At 37.0% G+C, this 21,645-nt stretch overlaps 2 protein-coding genes across 2 annotated transcripts in view; one reads left to right on the top strand and one right to left on the bottom strand.

Annotated features, from left to right (window-relative positions):
• The window catches only part of BFAR (bifunctional apoptosis regulator), a 35,939-nt gene extending 32,753 nt beyond the window's left edge, over positions 1-3,186 (top strand). The window contains exons 7-8 of the mRNA XM_074280568.1: positions 295-497; positions 1,901-3,186. Coding sequence (XP_074136669.1) covers positions 295-497; positions 1,901-2,093 — 396 coding nt within the window. The 3' untranslated portion in view covers positions 2,094-3,186. The remainder of the gene's footprint in view (positions 1-294; positions 498-1,900) is intronic.
• Positions 3,187-4,633: 1,447 nt separating this feature from the next.
• Positions 4,634-15,824, bottom strand: PLA2G10 (phospholipase A2 group X). Its single transcript, XM_074280569.1, has 4 exons — positions 15,709-15,824; positions 13,645-13,795; positions 10,403-10,509; positions 4,634-5,829 (listed from the first exon to the last, which is right to left on the bottom strand). The coding sequence occupies exons 1-4, from the start codon at positions 15,785-15,787 to the stop codon at positions 5,687-5,689; spliced, it is 480 nt and encodes a 159-aa protein (XP_074136670.1). The 5' UTR covers positions 15,788-15,824; the 3' UTR covers positions 4,634-5,686.
• Positions 15,825-21,645: the final 5,821 nt, after the last annotated feature.

The following is a 21,645-nucleotide window of genomic DNA, read 5'->3' as shown; positions in this document are numbered from 1 at the left end:
TAGTTGGATCAGTTCACAAATCCACCAACAATAAGGAACTTTAATCAACTAAGTCAGTGTCCTGAGGATTGCCTTAGCTTTATATGAAAGAACTTCAGCTTGGTTTTTACGTGAAGTGTTCCTTGAATTATTTTTTTGGCCTACCTAATGTCCCATGTTTGCTTTAGTAGGGATCTTTGTTTTAATCTTAGAATTAACTTCATTAAATTATTTCAAAAAGGAATAAAAAGTAAAAATTAATCATTATAACCAAATAGTTCATAAAAACTACATATTTTTTCCTTTTCCCCAAAGGACTTTAAAGAGCCCACTTGGAAGCAGTGGAGAGAATTCCTTGTTAAATATTCTTTTCTTCCATATCAATTAATTGCTGAATTTGCCTGGGATTGGCTGGATGTACACTATTGGACATCACGGTTTCTTATTGTTAATGCCATGTTGCTCTCTGTTCTGGAGTTATTTTCTTTTTGGAGGATTTGGTCAAGAAATGACTTGAAGTAAGTATAGAAATGGATGAAATAGCAGGGCTTGGGGAAAAATATTTTTCAGGACAAGAAGCTATCTTTGAAGTATTTTGAAGATTGTCTTATTTGGGGAGATATTTTAAAAATTAATAGTCACTTATAAAATATTTCCCCAAGTATTATTTACATGTAAACATCAGCATGTGCCTAGGAGGAAAGATTTTTTTAAGGAAAGAACTAAAATAAAATGTTTCTAGGCAGAATGCACTATGATATAATAGAAAAGGAATTAGACATTAAACATTCCAGGTTTTCTTCCTGGTGTATAAACTCAGAGTAAGAAAGGAGAGGGAACAGGCATTTATTAAATGCTTACCCTGTGCCATGAGCTTTACAAATACTGTTTCATTTGATAATGATCTAACTTGACTTATTGTCCTTTAGTCACTTCCAGCTATTTCTTATCTAATAGTAGATTCAGAAATTTAGATCTGGAAAGAATCTTTAAGGACATCTATCCCAATCCCTTCATTTTATAGATGAAAGGAAGTGAACCTAAGAGGTTACATGACCTGCCCAAGTTCACTCATACATTACGTATCTAAGGGAAGATTTGAACTCTGCTCTTTCTGAGTCTTGAGGGTGATGGTCCTTTCAGTATTCTACCTAGCTTCCTCTAACTGAGGGTTTTGGATTAAATGATTGTGAGGGTTTTTTCCCCAGATTTCATATTCTATGATCCTGTTATAAAATGACTCCTGGATGTATATTGATCCAAACTGGAGTACATTTTTTTCTTTTGGAATGCTAAAGAAATTGTGTCTTTGCCTTTTTACATTTTATTTCCTTCCCATTCCTTAGTGACCCTGAAAACCCCATAATATCCAAGAAAACAAGCAGACTACACCAATCAGAGTATATCAGTTGGAATTGTACTCTAAAGGAAAATGCAAATGAATCATTTGCCCCAGAGTATGTAGAATCTTAGAAACTGATAACTTACATGTAAACTGTTAAGTTTAGAAAGCTCTTTTCTACCAACCTTATAAAATCAATACTGTGTGTATAACTTTTTCCATCTTACAATGAGTAATCAAAGGTTATCATTTTTCCTCCTAAATTCAAGTCCAGTTTTGTTTCTACTATACCATGCTGCTTCACATATGGATTCAGTAAGAAACATGTTTTTCTTTTTGAAGAAAGAGATTTGACTTTGTAATAGCCTGCAAATTTGGGGGCAAATAAATCAGAAGCAACTACAGCATACAATACTCTTTTATACAAAATAGGACATACGTATTAATCTGGGTCAGGTTCTTTGGAAATAGGTGAGATGATTCTTCCCACTGTTTGAAAAAAGGCATGTTCGTGCCCATAGCAATGAACAGAACCTCTCCATAGATTTGCGCTCTAATATAATCTTTTTCTTGTTTCAGAACTGTTCCTCACATAATGTGGAGCCATTTTTGGAAAGTATCAACACAGGGACTTTTTGTGGCCATTTTTTGGCCTATTATCCCTCAGTTTATTTGCAACTGTTTATTTTACTGGGCCCTGTACTTTAACCCAATTATCAACATTGATCTTGTGGTCAAAGAAGTACGCAGACTAGAAACCCAATTGTTGTGAGTGTTGCTGTTCCAGCTCTGAGTTAAGCTGGTCCAGCAGGTCTGAGCTTTGAAATTTAAGAATGGTGGGGGCTGTGATGGGAGTGAGGGTAAGAGGGGTTGTCCACTTTTCTATAAATAGTGATTAAAAGGAGCTGCTTTTTTAAAAAGCTACACAAAGTTTTTCTTGGCATGGGAAACAGGACCCATCATTCCCAAACCAGTATTGGTTTACTCAAATTGTGCAGAAATGTTACATGCCATGTACTATATCTACCTCACAAAGGTGTTGTGAGGCTCAGTGAAATGGCCATTGAAGGACTATTTAGAGCTCCTCAAAGAAGATGGGACATACATTAAAGTATCATGGTATTAGGTTGTGTGTATTTGCTTCTCAATAGGCCTTCTGAAACCTAGGTTGATAAGAGCTGCTAAAGTGACAGAATCTCTTTTGGAGGGCTCATGAAATTGTACTATGCAGGACCTTATCTTCCAGTGCGCATAAATGAACTTTTAGTCACATGGCCAGAAACAGCTGCCGACCAGAAGTGTATTGTGGAAGATGTATTGGTGACTTCTTGGGAAGCATCATAGTGAATATTCTGCAATTGCTGATATATTCCCTCCTAGTCAGTTTTAATTGATGTTTTGTGTCTTTTTTTTTTTTTTTTTTTTTTTTGAAAAGGGATATTGAACAACTTTGAACAATTAATGAAGACTAATCTTAGCCGTACTTTGCTGTCTCAGTGCTTCCTAAAAATTCCAAAAAGAATTGGATGTGACAAATTTCAAGATTGTACTTTTAAGAACCATTTTATAATTGACCTCACCCTATATTATTTGTTTTTGTGGTGTGATATCTGTACCAAGAGCTGTGATTTGTAAATACGGAATGGTATGAACTGCAGCTTTTTGTATATGAAAACAACAGGTATGAAATATATGTGAACAGACTGTACAGCTATAGATGATTTCTATCCAAAGAGAAGTGTGGTGGCTTCTGGAACTATTCTTTTGACCCTTTGTATCTTGTCTTAGAAGTAAGGATTTCATATTTGCATCTGAAGATTTCAAAAAGTTACTTTAAACAAAAATAAAGGGTTTTTTAAAAAGAACTTCTAGGTCCTTATGAATTTAGAACTGAATTTTTGAAGATTATGTCAACATATCACACCTTCTCCTTACTAAACACATCCAAGTTTCTAAGCATTTTAGATGTTAAAGACTTTGCCTTGGGGCTTCACCATTATTTATGTCAAAAGAGGCAGTAAGAGCCAGAAACTTGACTTCTAGTCCTAGTTTTTAACTAATTGTATGATCTTAAGTAAGACAAAAAACACTCAACTTTTTTTATCTAATGAGTGAAGATAGCCTTCTACCACCTATAATTGTGGGGAATTAAATAAATGAAAATGCATTTATTGATAATGGCCATTAGTATGTAAGATTTACAAAGCCATATCTCATTAGATCCTCACAAACAATCCTTGGAGATAGATACTATTATGTTCCACTGTTTGTCCCTAATCATATAATTTTGAAGTTGGATTTGAACTCTAGTCCAGCCACAGAGTGGTGCAACAGATTGCCATGCTTTGAGTCACTTAATCCTCTTTGCCTTGGTTTCCTTCTATAAATATTGAGAGAAAGAAAAGGCAGACCAACATCTTTGCCTAGAAAATCCCCATGGACACAACTTTGCTTCACCAGACATAGTGTTTTGTCCACAACACTATCCAGTCTTTTTTGTTCAGTTGTGTCCAACTCTGGGACCTCATTTGAACTGAGCAATTAATGAAGTTTATTTTTAGCTGTACTTTACCATCTCCATCCTTCCTAAAAATCATTTTTCCAAAAAGAATTGGATGTGACAAATTTCAAGATTGTACTTTTAAGAACCATTTGACAGTTGACCTCACGCTGTATCATTGTCTTTGTGGTGTGATATCTGTACCAAAAGCTGTGATTTATAAATATGAAATTATGTGAATTGCAGCAAAGATATTGAAGAGGATTGCATTTTTTTTCTCCAGTGTGTCCCCATTTTACACATGAAGAATTGAGTTAACTACGGATTAAGTAATTTGCTCAGGGTCACACAGCTACTGTCTGAGGCTTGATTTGAATTCAGGTCCTATGTTTTATTCATTGCACCACTACCCAACCTTAAAGTGTCGAACATAATGCTAAGCCTGGGGATTCAAAGATAAAGTCACCACTCAAGAAATAAACATTCTCAGAGGGAAAGAACTTGCGACTTTAGCTGAAATTGAGATGCTCATTAGCGTGTAAAACATGTCCTTTCTGAAGTAGATTAAACTTGGATTGAGCACTGTCATCCACTGTGCCACCTAGGTAGGTCTAATAAGGGTACACTTGAAGCATTAATTTTGATATAGGATAGGTGTAATTAAAATACTAGACATAGGGCTGACTTTGGTTCAAAACTTATGACCATGGTAAACCCCTTAATCACACTGAATCTATTTCCTTATCTGAAATATGATACTAATAATATTTGCAGAGTAATTAATTATAAACACAAAGCATATGAACTCTTCATTCCAGTTGAATGACACCAATAATTTGGTGCACTTTAAGCATTTATTAAATGTCCTTTCTGTACAGAGAATGCTAGACACCAGGAAGTTAGATAAAATAGCAATTTTATAAAACAGGTAAAGAAATTTTGATCTAGTTACAAGACTAGAAATAAACAGGAGAGGTAATCCTTAGCTTATACCCTATCCCCACTTCTTATGTGGAAACCATACTTAGTTTCTTTCACAATTATAATAATAATCATAACTAGCATTTATATAGCACTTTAGAAACATTATTTCACCCTCACAACAACTCTGGAGGTAGATGCTGATTAGCTGTCATTATTCTATTTTACACTTGGGAAACTAACTTGTCTAAGGTCACATAGGAACTAAGAATCTGAGGCCACATTTGAATTTGAGATTTTCTTGACTTGATATCACTCTTTAATCCTTTAAAGCTCCCAAGGTAGATAAAATAAACAGAACTATGTTTACTAGCTAAAATATCTTCCATCATGAATGTCTGATGATGAATTCCTTATTTGTAAAAGTAAAAGAAATCCATAAAAAAAAATTGGATAGGGCAAATTTGTTGTTGTAAAAGCAAAATTTAATAGATTACTACTAAGCTTTCATTTTATGGATGCCAAATCTCAGGCCATATAGTGAAATAAGAGGTGCTAGAACCTCTTTTTTTTTACTTAATGTCTGTTTTTTTTATTAGGCCTGCTTTCCTTTAAGTTTATCATCTTTGTTAGTCTCCTTTGATTTAAAATCCCTATCCTTAGAGTCATAGATGGTTCGACGTTATCCTTAGAAGACCATGGGTCTTCAAAAGTGTGCCATTTTCACACTTTTGTTTCTTGGATGAGTCCGTTGGATTCAAAGTAAGGAAATGGTTTCCAGGTAGGTTTCAATGGAGATGAAGCATGGCGATAGATGGGGTTCATGAGGAAGAAATAAAGAAGAACCTTAATTTTGCCTTTACAGGAGCATTGATAACTGTTTTTTGCTAAAGGAAAAATTATTTTTGTATACCCACAGTCAAAAACAAAATTTCCAAGTTATGTCAGTCACACTTCGGCATCCTATTTCCACAAAGGAAGTGGGGGAAGAAAATTAACTTTGGATTATATTTTGCTGTGGCCAGACAGTGAGCAATTTCCATGTCACATTTGCACATCATTTCTTGGCATGTATTCATATCGGCATCTGCAAGAGGCAGAGAGAATACAAATCATGGGATTAAATGTGCCAATTAAGTACACTGAGCAGCATAGACAAGATACAAGTGAGAAGTAGAGAACACTCAGGCTCTGAAAATTTGACATTCCAACTACCCTGTAGGATTTCCACTGTATCTCTTGGCATTGTTACAATATTTCTTATTTCAAGTTTAAATCTCTTCCCCGGGTGTTTAGAACAATTCAGCATTATCTTTATAATTAAATTGATTTTTTTAAAATGCCATTTCTATGTCTCTGTTTTTACATGATTTGAGAATTGTACATTTTAAATTTAAAGTCAGAAATCCTGGGTTCAAATTCTGCCTTTAAATTACCTCAGTGGTTTTTCACAACTCACTTAATCTACCTTTTCCTTAGCTGCAAAATTATTATTTCATTATTTCCTCCAGGATTCCATGTAGACAGAAGCATCAAGTGATTGAGGTAGGTAAGTAGGAGGTCCATGAAACAGAGACAAACTAAAACAAATTCCAGGAATTTTGTCTAGAACTCAGGCCTAGATCTAAGTGAAACTGGAACTAAAGTTAAGATCATCCAGATTACTTAGAAAAACCACCACCAAAATCTTCATATTCTATCTAGGTTTGTACAGGTTTCCTTAGCAATTTTTTCTTAGATTAGTAAGAAATTCAGTGATGGTAGAAAGAGTACTGGCTTTAGAATCAGATGCAGGTTCAATACCTGGTGCTACCTATAATGCCAAGTCAGTCATGTAACCTACCTCTCTCAGCTTCAATTTCTTATCTGTAAAATGGGAGTGTTGAAATAGGCATTATACTGCAGTGGAAAGAGCACTGAACTTGTTATATCTGTGACCTTGGATAAAGCAAGAAAGCACTCAGAACTAAAGGAGTTAGACTAAATGATGTCCCTTCTACCTCTCACTATGTTCTATGAACTATTACTTCCAAATCTCATAGCACTCAGTCTATATTAGATTCTAATTGGGTAATTTCACAGGATCTCAAATATCATACATATAAACAGGGATCCAGACCTTTTCCTTCTATAAGCTTTCTCCTAGTCATCACCAGAAACTACAGAGTAAATAGGAGAGTAAATCTCATTTTTCAGAACACAGAATAAAGTAGTTTGGTGTTGGCTGACTTTGGGTTGTTGAAAAGGAATATAGTTGATAATGAGAAAAATCCAGTGGGTTTTCTGGCTTCTACTTGAGAACTTTAAATAAATCTATTGTACTTTCTTGGGCTGACAGTATTTCAGAGGACCCATTCTTTAATGTTTAGAAGGAAGTTCCTTAAGCAAATTTGCTTGCATAAACTTTTTTCCTTTCTTTTTTTAAAAATGGCACTTAATTTTTTTCCCCCATCAACAAAATTCTATTTTTTTTTCTCTCTATTGGAAAAAACAAAAAGCAAATGCTTTGTAACAAATATACATAATGAAGCAAAAAATCCTGAATATGCCATGTTTTCGATAAGGTCAGAATTCTTCAGATAAGTGATATGAGGATTTTATATGTTGAATCATAGTTGAATATCTAGGGAGACAGATTCCATATATCCAGGTCACTTGTATATGATGAATTAAGGTGAACAATCTGATCTTATTGTCATCAAACAAAAGTCAAAGTCACATTGACTTATTAACCTGAGAAAAACTTTTAATCTCAGCTCTGAGAGGCAGATAATTATAGTAGATTGAAATAAGACATTATTTACTAAGATTCTATGAACTCCAAATATGACAAAAGCTCCAGGAAGCAAACCCCAGGTCTAAACTGAGATCTGATTTTGAAATAGATCTGCCTCATTAGTTATGACCACTCACAACCTGCTAGTTAGGACTTGATGCCTACTTCTGATTTTTCCGCTTGAGTTCTAACCTTTTTCAGACTCAGTTTGATCTCTTCTCCAGGGATGATGATTGAAAATTGACTGCTTTTTTCTAACAATGTCTTATAATTAGAGCTATTTCCAAATGAAATGCCACATAAAGTGGTAGTATCCCCATCACTAGCAAAGACTATTACATTTCTTCATGTCTGGGATACTCTAAAGAAGATTTCTGCATTGGGGAAATGGTTCTCATGACTCTAGTTGAAGAGGTTCATGCTAAAAATCCTTTAATGATATCTTAAACAGCAGGTAATTGTAAGGAATATCATGAGTACTACATTAAGTTATCCTGAGAGTTTCATAATACAACAGAAAAACATGTTAAGAATCACTGGGATGGATGACTTCCTAGCATACTTTTAATTCTAGTGTATTTTTCTCTCTCAGTAAACCCAATTTTTGTTGCAAGGTATATTGTATTTTTTTCACTCTCTTGCCTACTTCTGACTCAACACATTATATTCCAGGTTGTATCCAGTTTTTATTTTACTTGCTTACTGACATCCACAATGTGAACTTTTCCATACATTTTGCTTTATAGGAAACCAAAGGATCACATTTACTATATTGCAAGCCTTAGTTATGGTTGGAGGAAGACAGGTAGCTAATGAGACAGATGTTCCTGTGGAACATAAAAGCCATTTTAATGTTTTGCCAAATCTTGAGTTTAACTGGTTGTACGAGTCATATTACTGGGAGAACAAGACATCAGGCATGCAGAGTTAGAGCACATAACAGGATAAAAGCCTTGCCTCAGGCCCAATCCAGTACAAGTTGTGGTCTAATTTTTCTAAAACAAAAAAAATACATTGGCCGTTTTTCTTGCTGGAGCCAGATTCATAAGGAGTAATGAAAATATGAGAAATCACCCCCAAAAGAAGTCATCAATAAAAAGACTATAGAGCTAAGTGGTTTGCATGCCACATTTTAAGTTATTGGAGGTGTTTGAGTAAATATTACCATAATCCACTTTTTTCTTAATATTTATGCTCATCCCATAAATGGAAATTGGGCAAACATGTAATTAAAATAAGCAGAACACTATTTAGAGTATCTCTAAAAAAGGTGAGATGTTTTTTGACAAACATACTAAAGGTATATAAGCAGATATATTGGTTAAAACAATATTTAACATGCATTTGCAAGGTCAGAGAACATTTATTAAGCACATACTAGGTGCTGAGCAGGGTGGCCGGGTTGTACAATGGATAGAGCACCAGGTTTGGACTAGTTCAGATGTGGCCTCAGACACTTAGCTATTTGACCCTAGGCAATTCATCTCAGTTCCTCATTCTGTAAGATGGGGACAAACTGGAGTCTAATGGAGAAGATAATATGGATACAACTGTAGAAATGAGGCGTGTGTGATAGAGCTAATCACAGACCACCAAGATTAAGAAGTCTGGGGAAAGTATTTTAGGTGCCACTTAAGTTCCATTTCATTAAATACTCATGATGTAGAGGAAACTGCTTAATAGGAAACTATTACCCAGCAACTACATTATCCTTTGGTTTTCTGCCTGCCCCTAATCATATTAGGTAAGTTAGTTGGTTAATTATTGAACTAAAGTTCCCTTTTCTGTAAAATGAAGGTGATAAGATCAGCTATTTTTTTTTTTCTAGAACTAGAATTCTAGTATTGGTTCTGCTGTCAAACAGCTTTGTGACGAGAGGTATGATGTATATGATGGAAGGCTGTAACGAAAGGGAGGGAGGACAGAGATAATCACAAGCCTGAAAGTCTTCCTCTGATCTTCAATATTTAGAAAGCAATTGCCCCCCTTATATACTAGAGTTGCTTTCTAAGATTTTGATACTTTTCCTTGCTCCATGACACCACATAGTGGAAGTGTGTGGTTTTGACTTGTGTCTATCACCAACTCTTTGGTGAGAAAATTCCCTAGATCAATATTTATAATTTAAAATCATTTCCTGGGACATTTAGTGTTTAATTCAAGAGTTAATTTCAGGCTAACCCAAATCAATCTCCACATTATTAATCCAAAGGGAAGGCAGAAGGAGGTAGGAGGTCCTAAGGTAGAACAGCATTCTACTTGAAGTTCCCTTAACCTGGCAGCTATTCTGACTGTATTCTATGAGGCTGAGTTAATTGGAAGTTTTGATTATATGGGAACTCTTCCCACATTGAAAAACTTCCTTTCTGGTTAGCTGGGAAGTACGCCTGGATCACTGAAATAGTTCACCCACAGATGGAAGTAAAGCTATCTTCTCTAGCTTCCTTTGCTAATTTGACTACTGACATCTGTATTTTTCATTTTTTCCCATTCCGAGTAGCAAGTAGTGTTAGAGATAGGCTTTGAATCAGTTTTCCTGATTCCAAATCTAGCATCCTGTCCACTAGGCTAGTTGGCCTTTATGGAATCTGCCAAAGGGTGGATTTAAATCCAAATGTTCCACACTTCAAGTCCAACTGAGATCTCTGCTGGTTCTAACTTGCTATAATTCAAATAACCAGTTAAGTATTTCACTTAAAAAAGAAAATTATATATCCCAGCCAACTCCCCCAAATAGAAAAACTACCAAACAGACTTAATTTGAGATTTGCTGAGGGGCCAGACAGCCCAGCTTTTAGAGCACAGGGGTTCCAATAGACTCCACCAGAAAAAAAAGGACATGATTGCAAGGGGTGGTCTAGGAACAAGGAATCTCTCGACTTACTGCATTCCACCCTCTGCTCTGTGCATTTCCAATCATAACGTTCTGTTTTGGGGCCACAGCCAGCCTCCTCAACCTTGCTATAACAGCAGTCATGTTTTTGGCAGCACCTGGAAATAACAATGTTATGGATATAGTTTACTTGAGAAGCTATGTCACAGTCACTAAAGAGACAAATTTTAGCTACATGTGTAAAAAGTAACAACTTGAATTTTAAGTGGTAGGAGAAGGCAAAATTAATGCAAGAAGAGTGAAGTTAGGATACCTGTCTTATTCCCCCTCCATTCATATGCTCTTCATGATGACCTCTGTGCCTAGCAAGGAGCATCACTAAGTACTTTAGTGGGTTCTACTCATGTTCTGTTACTAACAAGGATACCAAGGAACAGGAAGTTACAGGAAGTGGATATTTCCCCCTTCACATCTATTTCAATAATTGGATGTGTCCCTCACATAGTTTTTCTTAGCAGGTCATTATGAACACATCTAAATATTCTTTATCTTCCAACAGGCTCTCATATCTAGACTTTTCTTGAAATTACTGACATTTTCAATTTCTCCCATTTTTAGGATAATAAATTCCATTAATTTCCTCCTTTTTAGTATGTGATGGTTTAATATATATTATCAATTCAACAAGAATTTATTGAGCACTTAGGTACTGTGGAGCACAGAAAGTAAGTATATAGTATGTCTGCCCTCAGGGATTCATCCAGTATTGCTTAAATTCCTTCTCAGTACTTAATTTTGTGTTCCTAAAACTTTGCTAGGTATTCTGGAAGTCAAACATAGGACATTATCCTTGTCCAAAATTTATAATCTACCTAAGGCAGTAAGAATAACACACAAGAAATAGCAATCATGGATGGTGGTGTTACCTAAGTAATAAATGTAGGGTTCCTACTTAGGTCAACATTGGCAGGCCTAAGGAGTGATCTTGATTAGAATTACAAACAATAGATAAGAGTGCAAGAAAAGAACCTGAGTCAGAGTTGAGTCGATAATACCTTATTAAAGGGTCCACAAGTCCTTTTGGATGAAGTGGACCTCAGATCTTCCTCATGATCTGAGATGCTCCCTTCTTCCAGGGCCTTATTTTTATGAGGCTCACTAGTACATTTGATAGATGAACACATCTATCTTAAAAAGCTATACAAAGTACCTTGTTTCATGAACCAAAAATGATGCATCAGCTAAAAGTATGTTAGGAAGGTCTTGGGTTAGGCGAAACATGGGGCATCTTCACTGACTAGGTCATAAGATGGTCACCTGATTTTGGACAAAAAAGTAGTCCAGAGGTCCAAAAACAAGTTGGACTTTCCATATAACTAGTTCACCTTTACTACACAGGACTTGGTTACCATTCCAAGGAAAATAAAGAAGGCTTATGCTTAAGTGAATTTATAATCTGCAGCTCACAGCTCTATAAAGTATATTTAATATTACATATATAGATATAGATATATAATATAGATTACCACTATGGAATCAAAGCAAACTGATTGGAATTAATTAGGGTTCCAAAATGAGATTTCTCACCCAAGGTCAACATGGTAATGAATGACAAAGCACCATAAACAATTTCTTCCTGAGCCACTTGATGACAAGCTCCATGCTGGAAGCTCTTTCTAAGATTGGCAGCTGTAACCTTAATGACTTTCATTGAGAGTCATTCCATTATTCTTAGGTTTTTCCTTTTCTGTTAATAGAAGTCTAAGGGGCATTTGGATGGCTCGGTGTATGTACAAAGCACCAGCCCTGAAGGCAAGAAGACTTGAATTTAAATCTGTCCTCAGACACTCAACACAACACTTACTACAGATCCTGGGCAAATCAATAACCCAACTTGCCTTGACAAAAAGTCATCTAATATAATAAATTGGGTTAGAAATCCTGAAATTTTTGGTTCAACACCTGACCTAATGTTATGTGACCATGAGGTAGACTAACCTCTAAGTACTTCATGTAATCCCCAATACTTAATCAAAGGAAATAACAGATCCAGCATTTAGTTATTGAGATGCTGGCAAATAGCCAGTAAACAAATATTTTTAATTATATCAGTCCTCAAATTGAATACTAAGCACCCTAAGATTCCTATAAATGCCTGGGGGAAAACAAATGTGTGTAAACAGTAGCATGTGTGATATACTCCCTGTCTGTGAAGATCTCTGATTTGCCACAAGAAACTAGGCTTCTGTAGGCTGAGGGATTTGCCAAGGATCTGAGACAGAATTTGAACCCAGGTTCAGCACTCATATCTACTACCAAAGCTTTTTTTTTGTTTGTTTTTTGTTTTTGTTTTTTTTTTGAGGCTAGGGTTAAGTGACTTGCCTAGGATCACACAGTTAGGAAGTGTTAAGTGTCTGAGACCACATTTGAACTCCGGTCCTCCTGAATTCAAGGCTGGTACTCTATCCACTGTGCCACCTAGCTGCCCCCTACTAGCAAAGTTTTACAGGAAGTTTTCATCTTAAGACAGAGGGTCCAACTTAATATATATTATTCCAAAAATTAAAATTTAAAAAAAATGTTTTACTGGGTTAAAGCATTCTAAAAATGCTATTAAAATTCTTGGCTGAATCTCTTCATTGATTTTCCTCTGTTCCATGGCAATAGAACATATGCCTAATCCTGTCACTTTACAAATGGACATCTTTGCGGAAACAGACATCCACATACAGAGAGAACTATGGAGATTGAAAATGGATTCTTCATATTTTCACCTTTTGGGGGGGAGAAGGAGGGAAGGAGTGGTTTACTTGTTTTTTTTTTTTTCCTTTTGACCCGATTTTTCTTGTGCAGCATGAATATGGAAATATGTTTAGAAAAATCACACACAGTTAACCTATATTTGAGTGCTTGCTGTGTTGGAGGGGGAAGAGAAGAGAAGAAAAATTGGAATAGAAGGTTTTGCAAAGGTGAATGTTGACAACTATCTTTGCATGTATTTGGACAAATAAAAAGCTATTTACAAAACAACAAATGGACATCTTTGTGAAGAAAGTATAGTTGATTCAAATCAACTGCCATTCTAAGAGTCAGAGTTCAATTGCCTGAATCATTTTTAAATAGATCAGCACCAGTGTATCAAAAGTGGAAACCTATTGAACTAAACCCTTTTTGTATTTATCTCCATGTAATTGGCTCTTCCAGCCAGAACCAAAATCAAAATCAGTTTTTACTGAATGTGGCAGGGTCAGTCCAGACAATTATTGGGGAGACAGGACTGAGATGATGCCTACCAGTCAGTTTGGTCTCTTGGCCAACCAGTTCCTCCAAGGCCACAGTAGCAGCCATAGCTCACATAAGCTAATGCTGAACGGCTTGTAGCACAATTGAGAGCTCCTGCTAGCTCCATGAGTCCCCTCCGATGCACATGAGATTTCCCTGAAACTGAGAAGGGCAAAATTAAGTTAGAACTGATCTGCCAGAACCTTGGAAGGTTTGATTGTCGGCTTCTCTACTACCACCTTCACTTCCCTACTGCAGTACATTTTTATTTAAAATCACATGAGGTTAAAATGAATATTATGGATATTTTAGAAGGATAAGGAAGGCTAGAAAAACCACTTCTGTCATGTAGAAGGAGCTGGTCAGGAAGACTCTTCATAAGTCTGAATCCAGTTTCATGCACTTATTACCTGTGTGACTCTGAGCAAATCATTTAATTCTATTAGCCTCAGTTTCCTTATCTATAAAAAGACTATAAAGTGAGAAGGAAATGGCAAACAATTCCAGTATCTTTGGGAAGAAAACCCTAAATGGAGTCAGGAAGAGTTAAACAGGAATGATTTAACAATAACAAAATCTTATGATTTAAGGTACATCAAAATGACCCATTTTTATCTTCCCCTGCAATCTCACTTCCCAGTAGCTGAAACATTACATTAAATGCTTTCAAATACCTAAAATGATCCTCACAACAACCCTATGAGCTAAGTGCTATTATGATACCCATTTACAGTTGAGGAAACTGAGGCAGGCAGACAGACGGTCGCAAAGCTACTAAGTGTCTGAAGGATAGATTTAAAATATTGGTCTTCCTGATTCCAGAACAGAGACTATTCACTGTCCCCCTTAGCTGCCTCTGTGAAGATAACACAGGGGACATTCCCTTCAGACTCCACTTTTCTTTCCATCCTGATCATTAGAAGATCTCCCTCCTCCTCCTACCTCCCCTTCCATTCCACGAGGGCTAAACCCCTATTCTACAGATCAATGCCCCATCTACAAGAGACATTCGGTTTGAATTTCTGTCCTTCCCCCCCACCCATCCAACTCTCCATGTAGTTGACTGGCTGTACTCAAATACCTCCTAAGAACCAGGATGGCTTACATAGAGGGAGCAGTGTATGCTGACCAAAGAAAATACTCCAGCACGCCCTTTAAGGAAGCTAAGTCTCGGATATGTGTCTGATTCTCCTAACCAGTCACAGCTGGGTCTAAGTATATCCCAAGCAAGCAGAGGCGAAGCCTTTGCATCAGAAACAGCTGTCCTCGGGCAATAATGTTCTTTTCCAGGTTTATCGCCGTGAATCATCCTCTCCTACCCTCTCCCGGCTCTGGGTAGCAGTCCGAGGTGATTACACCCTGTAGTTTGGGAGCCTTCCTGTTAGACCCGATTCTAAGTAGTTAGTTGATAGTAAGAGAGAAGCAGCAAAAGCTAAAAAAGGGTCCGTGGTTCGAGTACATGAAGCAAGATGGATGGGGCGCTCCCTCTCTCCTCCCAAGACGGCACTTCGACGCATCTTTTTCCCTTTAAAAGACTGGAGGTTCATTTTCACCCGACGCTGCCGGTATGAAAATGGACCAGGGGATGGCGGTGAGATGAGCTTGCCCCTACCCTTACTCCCTCCTATGCTGAGAAACCCTATTTACTCTCCATCGTGGCTGAGGTTTAAAGATCCATTCCATTTCCCGGCTGCGAGAAGATTTCGGGAATTTTTAGGTTTCCTATGGCTTCGCTATTTCTAGAGAACTAGGAAATCCCCCAAATTCCCCCTCCCATTAAATCCCACAGCCCTATCCAGGGCACCGAAACTGGCTTCTCCCTGTCCCCCTCACTCTTCCTCCCCATAGTCAGCTAGACTTCGGTGGAGTCCGAGGAAGGGGGTGACTCCGCGTAGTGGGACCGAAGGGAGCCCGTGCGGACCGAGTCTGATGCCAGAGACGGGGAGGACTACTAGGTCTCCTGCAACCCATTTTCCTCAACCCCCCAGTCTTCCTCCTCCGCTCCTCCGTCCGGTGAAACTGGTCTTCGGAATGGGAAGGAGAGCGCGCGCTCTGAGAGTTTTCACCAGACTTACCAGTTGTGAAGAGCAGTAGGAGCAGCAGGTACAAAGACTCCATCTGCTCTGAGCTGCAGGTGTAAGAGCGGGGCCGCATCGCTGACTCCTCTACAAGTACCTAGGCGCTCTCTTACCGCCCCCACTTACTCCGCCCCGACCCCACCCCCCCCACCCAGCTGACCAGTGCGAGAGGTTCACATTTACTCAGGGGGCTGGATACCTGGGAAGCGTCACTGGGCTGGGGTAGTTTCAGGTTCCTGTTCAAACTTTCCCTCCCGGGGCAGAGGGTTCCGTCCTTAATATCTTGGCTCTCCATCAGCTGAACTCAAGGCTTTTGGATGGGTGAGAAGGCAGTGCCTGGGCCAGAGAAGCACTTCCTTTCAACTGCTCTCGCTTCTCCTTTTCTCCATCCTTTTCCTGGAGCCCATTGAGTCAATATTTATAAAGTACTTTTTTTTTTTTTTTAAACAAATAGTTACCACTACAGCAGCAGTATCACTACTGGGTCTGTATCCCAAGGAAATCAAAGGATGGAAGGACGGAAAAAGACCCAGGTATGCAAAAACATTGGTAGCAGCCCTTTTTGAAGTGGCAAGGAACTGGAAACTGAGTGGATGCCCATCAATTGGAGAATGGCTGAATAAGTTATGGTATGTGAATGTTATGGAATATATTGTTCTATAAGAAATGACCACAGGAGGAATATAGAGAGGCTTGGCGAGACTTACATGAACTGATGCTAAGGGAAGGGAGCAGAACCAGTTCATTGCCACTACAAAAAGGGCTGCTACAAACATTTTTGCACATGTGGATCCCTTTTCCTCCTTTATGATTTCTTAGGGATACAGATCCAGTAATGGCACTACTGGATGAAAGGGTATGCACAGTTTGATAGCCCTTTGGACATAGTTCCAAATTATATAGTGGAGTTGTTGTTTTTTGTTTTTTGGGTTTTTTTTTTTTTTTTTTTGCAAGGAACTGGACATTGAATGAATGTCCATCAGCTAGGGAATGGTTGAATGAGTTATAGTATATGAATGTGATCGAATATTGCTCTAGAAGAAGTGATGAGTAGACTGATTTCAGAAAAGCCTGGAAACATGTACATGAAATGATGCGGAGTAAAGTGAATAGAACCAAGAGAACATTGTATACAGTAACCACCAGGCTATATGATGATCAACAGGGATGAACCTAGCTCTTTTCAATAATGAGGTTATTCAATTCCAATAGACCTGAGATGGAAAGTGCCATCTATGATCAGAGAGAAAACTATGGAGACTGAATGTGGATGGAAGCATAGTATTTTCACCTTTTTTGTTGTTTGTTTATTTCTTTCTTGTGTTTTTTTTCCCCTTTTGGTCTGATTTTTCTTGAACAATGTGACAAATATGGAAATATGTTTGAAAGGATTGCACATATTTAGTCTATGTCAGATTGCTTGCTGTGTTGGGCAGGGAGAATGTAAGAGAGGGAGGGAGAAAAATTTGGAAGTCTTACAAAAACATTGAAAATAGTCATACATGGGGCAGCTAGGTGGCGCAGTGGATAGAGCACCAGCCTTGAATTCAGGAGGACCTGAGTTCAAATTTGGTCTCAGACACTTAACACTTCTTAGCTGTGTGACCCTGGGCAAGTCACTTAACCCCAGCCTCAGGGGGAAAAAAAAGAGAAGAAAAGAAAATAGTCATACATGTCTCTATCCATGTAAAAATAAAATACTATTGAGAAAAAAAGGCAATAGCAAGTTGGACACAGTAGATTTGTAGTTTCATATGCAATTATCTTTTTCTTGTTTTATGTCATGGAACTGCTTTTTTTAGTCCATAAATTAAACATAAAATTAAATTTAAAAAAAAAAGAAAAGAAAAGAAATCATGGGTCAAAAGGGGAAGCTATGTCCTCCCAAGAGGGATTCCTTTATGCCAGATGATTGTCACACATCACTCTGTATTAATTCTCCCTACCTCCATTTTTCTCCCTCCTCTTTAAACCTCTTACTCTTCTGCCAGTGATCTTTATTGTATAGAGTGGCCCTTTCTCTCATCTGCTGAAAAACTTCACTGTCCTTTTGTCCACTTAGTAAAGTTGAGAAGGGCAGCTAGGTGGCACAGTGGATGAAACACTAAGCTTGGCATCAGGAAGAGACATTTTCCTGGATTCAAATCTGGGCTCAGAAACTATCTAGCTATTCAATCCTGAATTTAATTCTAAAAAGGATAAGAAGCTACTGGAGTTTTATGTGTTGGGGAAGTACAGTGGGAAATTTATCTTTCTTTCTTAGTTTTTATTTTGTATATTGTATATAACTAGCATACAATATCTGAGATTTTCAAAGCACTTTACAAATATCTCATGTTATCCTCAAAATAACACTGGTAAGTAAGGTGCTGTTATTATTCCCATTATACAGATAAGGAAACTGAGGTAGGCAGAGGTTAAATAATTTACCCAAAATCACACAGAACCTGAAGCTAGAGTGGAACTTGGATTTTTCTGACTCTAGTTCTCAATCTACCATTCCATTTAACTACCTGTTTATGTGTACCTTTCTCCCTCTAAGTTGGATGGAGACAGAGATAGTTTTTCAAGTAAATTCTGACTTTAGAACAATACCCAAAGCAATAGATATAGAATACACAGTAGGTATAGAACAAATACTTGTTGAATTGAATTGCTGAATTACATACAGGCTCAAAATTTTTTTCATCAGGTTTCCATTTGCTTTGAGTTCAATTTCATCAACTGTCCCAGTATTTCTTGAGAATTCTGCACATGAAAAATGTTTGTGGCAGCCCTTTTTGTAGTAGCAAGAAACTGGAAACTGAGTGGATGTTCATCAGTTGGAAAATGGCTGAATAAGTTATGGTATGTGAAGGCTATGGAATATTATTATTCTATAATGACCAGCAAGATGATTTCAGAGAGGCCTGGAGAGACTTACATGAACTGGTACTAAGTTAAGTGAGCAGCACCAGGAGATCAGTATACATGGCAATATCAGTATCATATGACCATCAATTCTGATGAACGTGGCTCTTTCCAACAATGAGATAATTGATGCCAGTTCCAATGATCTTGTGATGAAGAAAGACATCTACACTCAGAGAGAAGATTGTGGGAACTGAATGTTAAGTCACAACATAACATTCTTTTTTTTTTTAAATTAATTTTATAATTATAACTTTTTTTTTTGACAGTACATATGCATAAGTAATTTTTTACAACTTATCCCTTGCACTCACTTCTGTTCCGAATTTTCCCCTCCTTCCCTCCACCCCCTCCCCTAGATGGCAGGCATTCTCATATATGTTAAATATGTTATAGTACATCCTAGATACAATATATGTGTGCAGAACCGAATTTCTTGTTGCACAGGAAGAATTGGATTCAGAAGGTAAAAATAACCTGGGAAGAAAAACAAAAATGCAAACAGTTTACACTCATTTCCCAGTGTTCCTTCTCTGGGTGTAGCTGATTTTGTCCATCATTGATCAATTGGAACTGAATTAGATCTTCTCTTTGTTGAATACAGTATTGTTGTTGAAGTGTATAATCATCTCCTGGTTCTGATCATTTCACTCAGCAACAACATAACATTCTTACTCTTTTTGATGTTGATTGTTGCATTTTGTTTTCTTCCTTATTTTCTTTCCTTTTTGATCTGATTTTTCTTGTACAACAAGAGAATTGTATAAATATGTTTACACATATTGGATTTAACATGTATAACATATTATGGATTGCTTGTCATGCATGGGAGGGGGTGAGGGAAAGGAGAGGAAAATCAAGGCTCAATGTTGAAAAATTATCTGTACATATGTTTTCAAAATAAAAACCTTGTGGTTTTTTTTTGTTGTTGTTGTTTGTTTGTTTTGGTTTTTTTAAAGAGAGAATTCTGCACATGTATTGAGGATTTTGAAGATGGATTCTGTGATTATAAAAAGGTTAAGAGACTTAATTTCTGGATAATTAATCATTTTCATCCTTCACAGCTAATTAATAATTAGTGAAAGGGATCCTGGTGACCTATATGATCTTGGAAGATGGGTGTTCACAGTACTTTGGTTAATGATTAATGAGATAAGGAATATTATAATGAAAGGGAATCTTTTTTTTTCCCTGAGGCAAGTGACTTGCCCAGGATCACACAGCTAGGAAGTGTTGTGTCTGAAATCACATTTGAACTCAGCTCTTCCTGACTGAAGGGCTGGTGAAGGGGAATCTATTTTTATGAGGGGATGGAGGTCATGATTGATTATGTCACTTTACTCCCAAACCTTTCTCAAGCTTGGGCAATCTAGACCAAGCTTTCTTAAACTTTTCCCACTCATGACTATTTTTTGCCTGAGAAATTTTTTGTCAATTCTGTCTTAAATCTAAGATGAGATATTTCTGGAAGTGTTCATGCACGCACAGCTCAAATTGTTCATGTTGTGTGTTCAGAATGAAGATTACAGTGAAGTCAGTGTGATGTAACATTTGCAAGCACTGGCAGACACCTCAGATTCATTATGCATTTGATTTTGAATTGATTTTTGGTCATTGTGCATTCAGAAACCTTTTACTTTTGCTAAATTTTTTCACTATCCTTACATTTAGTCACACGACTCCATATAGTTTGAGAAGCTTTGATCTGCTGTACCACAAAGAAATCATAAAAGAAGGAAAAGGAGCCTCATGTGCAAAAAAAATTTGAGGAGTTCTTTTTGTCATGGTAAGGAATTGGAAATGGAATAAATGCCATCAATTAAGGAATGGCTAAATAAGTTGTGGTGTAGAAAGTAATGAAATATTATTGTTCTATAAAAAAAGGATGAACAAGCTGATTTTAGAAAATCCGGGAAAGATTTACATGTACTGATATTGAGTGAAGCAAGCAGAACCAGGAAAACATTGCAATTCATTGGTCCAAGGATCAAGTGATTCCAATAAACTTTGGATGGAATATGCCATCCACATATAAAAAGAAACTGTATGGAGACTGAATGTGATCAAAGCATACTATTTTCACTTTTTTTCTTCTATTTTTTTTTCCTTGTGGCTTTTCCCTTTTGTTCTGATTTTTCTCTCTCAACATGATTCATATGGAAATCTGTAAAAAATGAATATTTATGTATAACCTAATTTAAAAAAAAAAAAAAGAAACTTTGACCTAGAAAAAGTATCCAACCATACCTGAGTAGAATACAATGGACTTCCCCATTTGAATGGGGTCTGAACAAAATTGAGGGGAAAGTTAATCCAATCACATTATCCACAATATCCTTCAAATTGGGAGTAATTTCTGAATGAGGGAACAGAAAGGGAAATAATCTTCACCCTAATTCAGTAATTCATTATTAATAAAAGAGAGAACTCATTATTTCTCTCAGTTCTTTAGAGTCTTCTTGGTATAGCATATGATTTCAGGAGACTTTCTCAGCTTTCAATATGATAAGAAAGGAGAGTAGAGCAAGGCTAGCTATATTTCCTCATGTCTTTAGGGTTTAACATGAACAGTCTGAGATATTTTTCTAATGCTAAAACTCACAAATCCCTCCCTTTGTGGTTCTCCTCCCCCCATGATTTTCAGTTATCAATTACTCAGCCAGACTGAGTTAACTTTTATAAAAAGATTTTTCAATATGGCAGGATAGTTGGTGAATTTGGCCCATATATTTCCTTAAAAATCTGTGATACACGAATTTCCACTAGGTACAGAGCGATTGAAGCTTAGGGCATGTGTGGCAAAAGGATAGCTCATACTTTCTGGAAGTTCTTTTGCTAGAATCCCATGTAGGGTATAGCTTCTTTGCTGAGCTCTTCATAGAGCACTCGATCTTTATCTAGTCTATTCATGGTTTCTGATGCACACACTGCTATCCATGGTCATTAACTGATTTGAAAATACTGATGGGAAGACTTCTGGACCACTGAAGTTCATTATATCCTTTTTTGCTCCAAAGTCTGTGA

Source organism: Sminthopsis crassicaudata, chromosome 1, assembly GCF_048593235.1.
Source record: "Sminthopsis crassicaudata isolate SCR6 chromosome 1, ASM4859323v1, whole genome shotgun sequence".
Lineage (NCBI taxonomy): Eukaryota > Metazoa > Chordata > Mammalia > Dasyuromorphia > Dasyuridae > Sminthopsis > Sminthopsis crassicaudata.
Note: the sequence above shows the minus strand (reverse complement) of the source record. Positions and strands in the feature narration are given on the sequence as shown.